Genomic DNA, 11,739 nt, shown 5'->3' with positions numbered 1-11,739 from the left:
TTTTGTAAGTCAGAGAAATACTGAGACTGAAAATACACTCAGCACAATGGTCTAACCTTTCCAGAAAACATGCAGTCTGCTGTGATTCCCTGCATTTTTAAAGGACACATAAATTCCCCCTAGTTTCAGTACTTCCTCTAACTTCAGTTCACTTTCTTAGCATCCTTTTTTGAAAATTCATGTGTGTTGCTGCAGCACCAGAGCACGTTCATTAAACTGCTCAATTCAAAGCAACTCATTAATGCCATTTCACTTGCTCTACAATTTATCCAGTTTTCTGATAAGAGAGATACAAGCCTGCTAATTCCCAGTACCAAAAATTATCACCACCATACCTACTCCTTCCTCCATTCCAAGAAAGGGCATCAAATTAACTTCAGGAATGAAGATGCAGCTTATGAGGGACAGGGGATACGCAAGTATTGTTTTACATACCGATGCTTTATTTTTAGCAGTTTGATGATATTTATAGGGCTGTGAGACGTGGATACATGGCTGCAGGGGGATGAAGTATCCCAAGGGCAGGTAGGAAAAAACCTGCACATCTGCCAGGCAGGACAAAATAACAGGCAGTGATGCCTGGAGTTCATGCAAAGGAGAGAAGTACAAATGCTCCAAGCACCTTATCTTAGTGTCATTATAAAAAAATCATGTTTAAAAAACTCCAACTGTATCTACCCTACATTTTAGGTCACCTTGTCTATTTCTTATTTGTAAAGGTATTCATATGATGAAGTGCTGGAACACACAAATTCAATAAAAGAATCTGAAGAACAAGTTGAAATTTGGGAAAGCCGCAAGAGAAGAATGTCAAGAATGAACACACTGATTACCAAAGTTCCTTCTTCTAAATTTCTCACATCACCTCAAGACATCCCCACCACATGCTTCAACTTGCCAATCTTAAATCAATCCCTTCTCACAGAAACATGAAAAGCTTTCAGATGTTAAACAATTTGCTATCTTCAAAGAATTGTCAAATAGTCCACTGTAGTTGTCCATACCTTTGCTCCAATCACTAAAGAGGCAAACAGAAGTCTTACATAAAACATCAAAATAAACTGGACCAGAACTCAACAATATAGTGAATATATTAGGTGCTGAATTCACCTTACACTATTTCTTGGTATCTATTTTTGGCTGGGGAGAGCATATACCTTCACCTAAAACCGAAACTGTAATTTAGGGCAATGTTCGTAGTCATAAGTGCTTAAGAAAAGTCTTCTCTCTCTCTTATATTCTCATGGCCTTCCAGTCCTACATATACCAGGGACACTCAAAGCACTGCAAAAGCCCAGGTGACAATGAAAATTTGATACAAGCCAGAAGAACTGTGTGTGTCACCTGCTTTGGACCCTTAACAACTGGGTATGGAAATACAGACCATTCCTTATGCTGACTTATGCAAAGACTGTCCACTGCCAATAACATCACCATTAAGCCACTTTTTGTCATCCTGTAGCAATGTGGAACTTTCACAACTTAAAGCATAACTTCTTCACTTTTGTCGATTGCTGTGGTTTCATTAAAACAAGAGTAAAATCTCCCAAATAGCTATCAAAACCTTAACTACCTAAAATGACATACTGGCAGGGTAATTATTTAACTAAATAAAGAAATGTGGAATGTTTCATTTATAACATCTTATTCTCCTCAATCCTGAGCACTAAGGACATCAGAATCCAAACCAATACTGATTTCAATACAAAGGTAATACAAAAATAATTAGTTTCATAACCCCCTATTCCAGTATTCGCACGTCAAATTTACCAGGCCATTTCTCCACAATTATACTCTATGCTATTTTAGAACTAATGTTGATGGAAAAAGAAGACAGAAGGAAAAAAGAAGTACATGAAGATCCTCGTGACTTAGTTTATAAGACAACTGACATTAGAAAAAACCAAGAGCCCCCTCTAGGGGTTACTGCAAGTTCTAACATAGGTGGATTCAGAACAGGTTAATGGTTTTTAGGGTTTGTATTTTTCAGTTTGAGTTACTCCAATTGAAATTTAACCTTAACTACAATATCAACAGTAAAATGACAGTTTAAAAAGAAAAGACTGACTCAAAAAACTGTATTAGATTTTGGATGAAACCTACTTACAGTACTTCAGCACCAAAATGTGGGCAGTTAGGCTTATACATTTATATACAATTAAATGATGTCAAAGTCATAAAATGCTTAGTTATTTATAATGAAATCTATACAAAACAGTTAAAAACATGGTTTTATATACATTTTGAAAAAAAAAGTATTGTCTCAATTACCAGAATGTATTAAAACTGGTTCTCTTGTCCCATCTGAACCCAAACCGCTCTCTGTGACTTGTAACTACCACAAAACCCCAATGTATTGCTTCAACAAGCCAAGGCATAAGGCTATATTTGGAAACCCACCATTGTATACCCATTTAAGCTTTTAAACTCCCCAAATGGTCAATTTTAAAAACAGCATGTAAGAGTAAAATACAGATTTTCAGAACTCTTAGCTCACTTCTAAATTCTCAAGTTCAACTTGGAAAGATGTTGAACTATTTATCCAAAATTTTGAAAAACTGATTAGTAGCAAAATGTACTTCCTTCTCCCTGGTTTGTACTAGAATTAATACAACTGCCTGTTTCACAGGAACTTTTTCCAACAACTTGCCTCACTTTAAATTTCGTATTTAAATAAATAATCAGAGGTTAACTAGAGTAGATGAGCATTTTGTATGCTTATGGCAGAAAGAAATGCCTCATCTACTATGACCCTACTTCTTGCAAAGCATGAAAACAAAACTCCACTAGCAAATCCACTTTGCTACCAGTTAGCGGTTTTGCTTATTTCCAAACATTCACCAGTAAGAATTAAAAAAAAAAAAATATTTTAAGCTTCTGAAAAAAATTTTTAAGTGAGCAGGAATGCAAGAAAGCCAACCCATTCCAAAATTCCTGGGGCTTTTCCAGCACTGTCAGACACATTTTTTCTCTCACATGCTATTTGAAAAGAAAAATATTTATTAAATGTTTTCTTTTTTAATGGTGTTTTGCTCAACAGCTAAAAAGACACAGGAAAATAATGATCTCTTTTCACTTAAAGATGTTTCAGTATCTGGGCAAGGGCTTCAACAGCACAAGCTGTAGAATTCATTACAGATTTGTTTTTGAACAGGAGTACATTCCACTGTCACAGGTTTACTAAATATTGGTACCTGCATCTTCTTTTTTTCCAAAACAATTTTTAAGATTCAGCTTTTGCAATACTGTCTTGTTAAAACCTACTGAGGCTTCAAGAGTCCAATGAACAATTCTAATAGGCAAAGTGCTCTAAGACATCACAATAGAAGGGCATCTTGGATGCTCAAAATCCCAAGGTATTTTAAAGTACACTCCAGTGTCTCTATTCCTTAGGATTGTTCAACAGAACTTTGAGAGGGGCTGGGCTCAGTGCCATCCTCAGTGCTACTGTCCACATCTTGCTCCATTGCTGTCTCCTCATCATCGAGGCGCTGACTGGTGAAGTTGTTGAGCTCCAGGAGTCCGCTGGGTTCCACCACCACATTGGAGCTGGAGTGACAAGGGATGGGATAGTGAGGGATAGTCTGAAAGAAAGAAAATATTTAAGTTCAATGAACAATATTGAAGGTAAAGGCATCTGTGCGAGCACAGATTTGTGGAAAAGGGATTATTTGGTTTCCAAGGGCAATTTTCCCTAACTGAGGCTTCAAAGCAGCCTTTCACTGGATTGGGTTTTGAAAGGTAAAATTTGAATAATCTTGCTCTGCAGGTCTTTGATATTCCCTAAAGGTCTGTGACAGCATAACAAATGCCCATCATCCACCATTCTGCAAACCCAAACAGAGATAATATTTTCTTCAGCCTGATCTTTTTTAGACAAGACGTGGTGACGTGGTGATAAAAGAATAACCTGAGTTAAAATGACTCACAAGGACCACAGAGTCCAACTCCTAGCCTTGCACAGGACAACACCAAGAATCCCACCAGGCAGTGCATTGTCCAAGCACTCCAGGAGGATTGTTTTTTGTATACAGCAGAGTTCAAGCTCTGGCCCTGCTCAGAGCTGCAGCTCAGAGGCTGAGGAAACACAATTGCTATTTATTTCTAAGATTATTATTATTATGGCTATTATGTTAGTTATTTTTAGTTGTACTTTCATAGGTTAAAAAGCTAAATCTCTGATTTTATACAACTGAAATTCTGGGCATTATTTGACTTTTGAAACAGCTCATAGCATGCCACAATGATAAATAGCATCAATTCTCAAAAGATACAGGTTTGAAGTAAAACAGAAATCTTTGTCTATATAAAGAAGACTAAAAGTGAATACAGAACTGGTAATTTCTACGAAAGAGAAGTTAGCCCCAGTAAAGACTTCACAAAGTATCACAAAAATTTGAAATCTCTATACACAAACTGTTTCCCACATCAGAAGTATTTTCACTGTAACACAATCATTATACATACTAAAACAATTTCAATTGTCAACAAAGATTCACATTATACCAGTTGGAAGACTTCTATACCTCCTCAGTTGACATTCTGACAACTTATTACAAAATAAACCATCATATTTAAGGCAGCAGAATCAATGAAAATATCAAGCATAGCAGTTAGGAAATGATTCAAAGCATTTACGCTAAAGATCAATAGCAATTTTATCTCAGAAGTGGTCTTACCCTAAGTGAAGTTAAAAAGTTTTCTTCTGATTTCAGACCTTATTTGCTGAACCCTTCCAGTAAGCAAACCCTACAATGTCATTAATTTTACACTCAGAAGCAACTTTAATAGATAATATAAAAGATTCTAGCACATAACTCTATACTAAGCGCTGAAGCAGTTTTAAGCATTGCAAATGAAACTACTTCGTAAAATGAGTTTGGTTGTTTTCTTAACAGAAGGAAGACACTGGAGACAGAGTAAATGATACACAGTACTAGAGAAACCTGAGCCCAATTAAGAAGAATTACACTTCAATGTAGCAATTGATTACAAGCTAAGAGTAGAAACAGAACCAAAACCTGGGGAATAAACCCCCAAGTACTCAATCATTTAGTAACTATCATCATATCAGACGTGTTTGCTGTGCTCAATCTTTGCCTTATTTGCTCAGTCTTCTCTTACCTGGACAACAATTTCTGATGAGCTCTCTTCAGCTTTCTTTTGTGATATATTCTGAATGTGTATGAACTGGTTTGTTGTAGGTATTCCTTGTGCATCGAGTTTCCTCTCTGTTAAAGTAGGACCAACAGCAGGAGGACTTGAGCTGGATTCTGTGTGTGTCTGTTGCTGGGGGATGGAAGGTGCCGTCATCCCTACTGCAGCCACCCTCGGGCCCTGGGTACAAGGTGACGACTCTGCTTCACTAGCAGCTTTACTAGTGGACGTGGCCTTGTTTGGGGGATCCACTATCGTGTGCTCTATGTTTGCATCAATCTGAGCTTCCACCATAGACACTCTCAACATATCTGCTACTGATGTCTCCGTGGGTGCCTGCATGGGAAATAGGCTGGTAACCAGCAATGCCAGTTTGGGCACAGAACTGCCACCTGCTACCTTTGAAACAAAAGGAGGCTCATGCCCCTCAAAAGTTATCTCTGTAACAGTGGATCCTTGCATTACAGTTAGATGTTGCACCTGAAAATCAAATTTTTATTGTGCATATTACAGTTAATATATTTTTTATTGAAATCCTCATCAATATTTCCAAGGACAGAATGGCACAAACATACTTGCTATTAGGAAGACAATTGAAACTCAGTGTTTTAACAAAGGAATTAGCAATGATAGGGCAACAGTTAATTGAAGCCTGGGGAAAAGCAGCTTTTTAGGCTGCTAGATAAGGATTGTAGCAGTATAATACCACAGCAGCGTAATTTTCCTTTGGGATTTACAGCCCTCTGGTATGTTTGCTAGTTTTCACATCTATTCCTGAAAGGACCAAAAAAATTGTACTTTTCTGGAGTTAGTTAAAATACATTTTTTTCCCATGTTCCTCAGTCTCTGCCTTTTTCCCTCCCAAGGAAAATCAAAATATTCCTGTGTATGAAAGCCAGATAACTTCAGGAAGATGTAAACTACAAAGGAAGAGGAACAATGGAGAGCCTTAGGAGACTGCAGTGTATTCATATTTATTTCTATAGAAATAAAAAGTGCTACGGGAATGGAAATTACACGTGTCATTGTCTAAAAATTAAAAGAAAATAACTAGGGACAAATTCCATGCATCAATGGTGGCTGAAATTATAAAAACTGTCCAACAAAACATGTTTGTGAGCTCTATGGATTTTCTCCTATAACATGTGCTTCTCTCTCCTAGTGTCAACCTTCTGCTGCGGTAATTACTACCAGCAGAAGGAGGGATTCTCTCTTGCCAGGACAAAACACTGCTACAGCGACAGGGTCGGTGTTTTATTTTTTTTCCTTGAACAGCGACGTGTATTTTGCATGCTATCAATATTCCGTTACCTGGCTTGCTGGCTGTTTCTCTGAAGAGGCAGGTAGCTGCATTTGACTCTGGGGGGGCTGGGGTTGCACGTAGATTTTTTGTGCCGTTGGTGCCTGTTGCAGTTTGGGCAGCTGCTGCGTGGTTTTTACTGCAAGCACCTGTACTACAGTTTGCTGTGGCTGTGCCACTAAGGTAGGGAGTTGCCTTTCTTTGGCCATCATATGATGTGGGGGGTGCTGTGCATCTGGTTTGGTCTGTGCTTGCTCTTGCTGCAGGGGGGTTAGCTTTTGATGCCTTATGGAAAGTTGGGGCATTTGTGGGAGTTTGTGCTGGATTTGATCAGCCTGCAGGTGGATTGTCTGCTTCTGCTTAGTCTGGAAACACTGCAGAGTTTTCACTTGCAGTTGAGTCTGTTCCAGCTGCGGCTGACTCAGTTTCTGCTGCTTTTGTGCCTGCGATTGCGTCAGGGCAGATCTGTAAAACAGGCCAGTCTGAGGATCTAAGGTGTCCATCTCTTCCACTTCTCCCTCCTCAGTTCCAAGTTGTTCACTGTGTTTGGTAAATGCAGTGTGACTGCTTAAGGCCTTAAGAAGAAGAAGAATTTAGAGCAAGTTAGTAAAGAGAAATATAAGAATACACAATCTAGAAACATTTTTTTAATGTTTCAAATGGACTACTTTAACTTTTTTTACCATTCCAGACACCCAATGCATGTACAAAAAAATACTCTTGCATTTCACAATATATAAGCAATCAAGATCTATTATTATCATGTTAAACTGTAGTACATCTCTGTGTGAGAACATGAGCTTCACAACTAACCCTCCGAGGGATTATGTAGATCTCACTTGTGTCAGACTGAGGCTCAAAGCTCCCTCAGGTTGCCTGGCAGTTGGATATGAAGCAGTAGAGAGTAGCAGGTGGCTGAGCCAGGAGCTCCTCATTCAAGCCAGAGTCTCTCTGCACAATATTTTTTTTATTCTGCCTCTAGAAAGCCTAATCATCTTCTCTAGGGTTCCTTCTATAGGGCCCCATTTAACTACAGGCACTATTTTAGCACAGATCCTCTCTTCTTCTTCCTTTCCCAAAATTGCATTGCAATTTTTCTTGGGCATTACACAAACATTTGACTTCTTGAGGGAACGAGCAACCTATGCTTTGTAAACCAAAATGTATAAATGCACTGAAAAATGGTGTTAGCAAGATCAAACAGCCTAATACCTGTAAAAATATACTGCCTGACATGAGTTTGTAACTCTAATGCAGTACTGTTCTGGACTGCAGCTGAAGTTCCCACAAGTTAAAGCACTGCAGAGTTGAGCAGGTCCTGATCAAAGTCATTCAAGTGGCTTCAGCAAGACTTCACCACAAGCTGCACTTCTTGTTTGAATAGTCTGGAATCCCCACAGTCCTGATCTAAATATGATCTGAGTTTTTGATTCAGAGAAGGTTTCCTACTCACAAACTAAAGACATCAAATGAAAAAGATACCGTGCGCTCTGTGTACTGACCAGATTCCATTTCACACCTCTTCCCCCTACACTACCACCAATATAACCTAATGAGGTCAGGACACTGCAATACTACAACCACCCTCACCATCAAAACACAATCACAGAATGGTTTGGCTTGGAAAAGACCTTAATGACCATCTAGTCCAACCCCCCTGCCATGGGCAGGGACACGTTCCACTAGACCAGGTTGCTCCAAGTCCTGTCCAACTTGGCCCTGAACACTTCCAGGGATGTGGCATCCACAACTTCCCTAAGCAGTCCATACCAGTGCCTCACTACCCCTACAGTAAAGAATTTATTTCTAATATTTAATCTAAACCTCCTCTCCTTTGGCTATTGAAGTGATATTAAAATCATTTATTTGCCTGTATGCTGAACATTTTTGGTGGCAGCACCATGATACATACATTCAGAATAAGCCCTGCTCCTATGTAATTTATATGACCTACTGCTGTTTATAGACTTCTGGGAAAAGAAAGGATCCAACCTGCTGCATGATATGGGTAATGGCGCCAGTGGAGGATGCAGGAATAGATTTCACCACAACAGAAGTCTGCGTTGCTGTCTGTGACTGAGCCACGTGCTGCACCAGAGTCCTCTGGGGCTGAGATGACTGGTGGGGCTGGGACCGATGACTGACTGAAAGTAAAGAGGTCAGTGGCACTTCTCCAGAACTAACTGCAGGAACTTCAACTGTTTGTTTTGCAGTTAAGCTTCAACTGAAAGCATACATGAGTGAAAAAGATCTAAGCATGGAAAATGTCTTTCACTGTGTGCTAGTGTCAACCTTAATGATGTATTCTGAAAAACCCCTTAAAGAAGCAACTCTGAGGTTTTGCTTTTGTCTGTTTCCTAAGTAACCACACTTGGTCCAAACCTCCTCTGGTCACCCTTTCCCAATACAACAATTTTGCAAGCAGAGTTTATGCTTGATGTTCACCTGGGTTCTTCATACAGCACTAGAATATTGCTGTAGAATACAAGTTATTATGTGGTTTTTACACTGTTAAAAGCATGTCCACAATTGACTGCAATTAAGAACAGTAAACCTTGGTCACCAGGTTTCTACCACTGATAAACTGCACATAATACTCCTCAGAGCATAAGCTAAATTTGAAAGATTAGCAAGATTAGATTAGCAAAATAAGACAAATTAGAAAATGTTTGGGTATTATTAAAGCAAGTGAGGCTGATCAGAAATTATAGATCAAAAAATGTAGACCTTGTTATGGGTCTATGTCACTTTTGAGAACAGATCTAGCTTGAGTTACAGAGTTATAGTGATAGTCCTGTAATTAAACAGTGGATTGATAGAAAAATAATGTGCTACTGAGAAAAAAAAAAATTCTATATTCCAGTCACTGATAAGATATGAATCCAAATCTCTTTATGTCTGTCTATACAAACATGCAAATATTTGTGTAACCTAATTTCTTAGTTACTAAGTATTTAATCACCAAAGGAGAACAAGCAAAGTTTAAATTCAGTTGTAACATAACTTAAAATTAAAGTTTCTAGTGACCTTCCTGAGAGGTCTCTTTTCTTTTTTAAAGAAAGGTCAGATATTTAATTGATATGGTAATTTTACTTTCTCACTCCAAGAAAGTTAGTTTACATCACTACTGGCCTGCATGCTGTGCCAGATTTATCCTGGATATCTCCCAACAATTCCTATACAATTGAAAACTTAATTTAAAAATGAAGTTTCTAACCTATATGGTTGTGTAGATATTCTTCCGAATGTGACCCAATACAGTGTTGTCTTCCTGAGTCTGCAGACAGACAAAAAACGGTGACACTAAGATGTGTGAATTGCTCCCTTCATCTCGTGAGGAAGCACACTCTGAATCCCAGCTCCCAAGTATCTAATCCTTTGGTCCAGGCGCATGCAGGACATTTCACAACAGACTATAGATTCTTTACTATCTTACTGCTGAATTTTTAGCAGAAAATATAGCTATGTGGGTTGCTGATAAATTCAGAGAAGCACGAATCAAACCAAAAAGAAACTCAGTTACTTCCATTCCTTGGCAATGTTCAGAGAAACTGGGAGAAGGGACAAAAATCTAAGCGCAAAATAACCAGTTTAGTGCTGCAGCAGAACCTGCTGCTGCCAACCCACAGGAGTCTGCACTTTTCTGGAAGATTCCCACATTTCAAATCAATGTTTACAGAAATCCTAATATTTAAAATAGTATCTCCATATCTCCAGGAAATTTTTAGCCATTGTACTTTGAATGGTTTCTAAGCTACAGAAAAGAACTGAAGTCTACAAAGACACTGACTGTAATTTTCCATTCTCCCTGCAAAAGGCCTTCTTGTACATCAACTTGCACAGCAAGACCCATCAAAAACTAGAACCTTGAAGAGAAGCTCAATGCACAATATCTCGTGTCAGTGAAGATATTTGACTGCTAATTCAAAAGCACTTTAACACCATTTATTGTACTTTGGAGTTTGTTCTAAAAGAGATCCAAGGGAGCACGATTCAAATATTTGAAATTGAAGCCAGATACAGTAAGTGCTATTTAAAAGAAAAATAATAACACCCCCCCAGCCCAAATTTTACACAACTTAAATTCAGGCCATTCAAGGAATGGGAGCAAGGGGAGAAGGTACAGAACAAAATGAAAATATCAGATTAGACATTTAGCACTAAAATCATGGAGCTACAGATATGTGGTAATACAGTTTAATACAATTAAGTTTTATTTCTCTTTTCCAATGTAGACTTTCAACATGTTTTTGCTTTCATTTTCCAAACAATATAGAGACCAACAATATGGGTTTAAGAAATTAAAATGGAAAACAGGTAATGTGATCCTTTCATGTCTCTGTGGGAAGTGGCCCATACCTAGTGTTCTGGGGTAGTAGGGAACATCAGAGAGACAAGAGAAAGGAGTTACACAAAATGGATGTCCAAATAGGAGTAAAGAATTTAAAGAGATGAATTTGAGTAACTTATACATTTTAGAAAGGCATATTTATTAGTTCAAGGCTTTCTAGAAAATGAAGAAACTGGGGCTACATTACCGTGCTAAATGCACACCTGGCTTTACTCAGGACTAAATGGATTTTAACAAAATTCCATGTCTGACTTCTTTCAGTATGTACAAAAACTAGGCTACAGTTCCTCCAGCTTCGTTTTCTACTTTGTTTTACTAGACATTTTCCTTTAAGGGTGGTGGGACAGTCTGTCTTCGACATCCAGGGAATGGAACATCTATTCAATCTACTATCCTGAAGCAACCACTCTGTTTCAGTTAGAAACATTTTCACTTATAGCCCAGCAAGGCAGATGCAATCTCTGTCCCCTGCATAGGGTCTCAGAAGTGGAAGAAAAACCTCATTTCCTCCACAGAAAATTACAGCAAAAACACAAAAGTAAAACCTATTGTAAGAAAACTGCAAAATTAAGTCCTCAGACTTCAACTGCAAAGCCACCCTCACACTAACCTTAGACACTTACCAGTTGTGATATATTCAGCCACTAGTTCTGACTCTACAACAGCAATTGAAGGACTTTCTGGAGAATGCCTCTTTTCTTGAGTCATCTGGATTGGAACAGCCATTTGGCTCAAGTCAATGGTAGGCTGCCTTGGCTTTGATTCCAACTTTTCCTTCACTACTTTAGAAGAAAGACAAAGCATAAAATTAACCTCTGATATATAAACCTTCATAATGAAATAAATCTACAATATAGATGTACCAGTTTAATTAAATATAGTGAACATTGTAGATGCAAACAAACTGATATAGGATAAAATAGACGAATCA

At 38.3% G+C, this 11,739-nt stretch overlaps 1 protein-coding gene across 18 annotated transcripts in view; it reads right to left on the bottom strand.

Annotated features, from left to right (window-relative positions):
* Positions 1-2,061: 2,061 nt before the first annotated feature.
* The window catches only part of EMSY (EMSY transcriptional repressor, BRCA2 interacting), a 41,392-nt gene continuing 31,714 nt past the window's right edge, over positions 2,062-11,739 (bottom strand). For 9 of the 18 annotated variants that reach the window (XM_041467247.1, XM_041467251.1, XM_041467257.1 and 6 more), the window contains 6 exons: positions 11,432-11,590; positions 9,675-9,734; positions 8,450-8,601; positions 6,469-7,032; positions 5,125-5,493; positions 2,062-3,584 (listed from right to left, as the gene is read on the bottom strand). In XM_041467247.1, the coding sequence (XP_041323181.1) occupies positions 3,390-3,584; positions 5,125-5,493; positions 6,469-7,032; positions 8,450-8,601; positions 9,675-9,734; positions 11,432-11,590 (1,499 nt within the window). In that variant the 3' untranslated portion in view covers positions 2,062-3,389. Of the gene's footprint in view, positions 3,585-5,124; positions 5,638-6,468; positions 7,033-8,449; positions 8,602-9,674; positions 9,735-11,431; positions 11,591-11,739 lie in introns of all 18 variants that reach the window. The other 9 variants (XM_041467249.1, XM_041467252.1, XM_041467261.1 and 6 more) reach the window with 6 other exon arrangements.

This window comes from Pyrgilauda ruficollis, unplaced genomic scaffold (genome assembly GCF_017590135.1).
Source record: "Pyrgilauda ruficollis isolate IOZ18807 unplaced genomic scaffold, ASM1759013v1 scaffold204, whole genome shotgun sequence".
Taxonomy (NCBI): domain Eukaryota; kingdom Metazoa; phylum Chordata; class Aves; order Passeriformes; family Passeridae; genus Pyrgilauda; species Pyrgilauda ruficollis.
The sequence above is the reverse complement of the archived record's forward strand: the minus strand, read 5'-3'. Positions and strand labels throughout refer to the sequence as shown.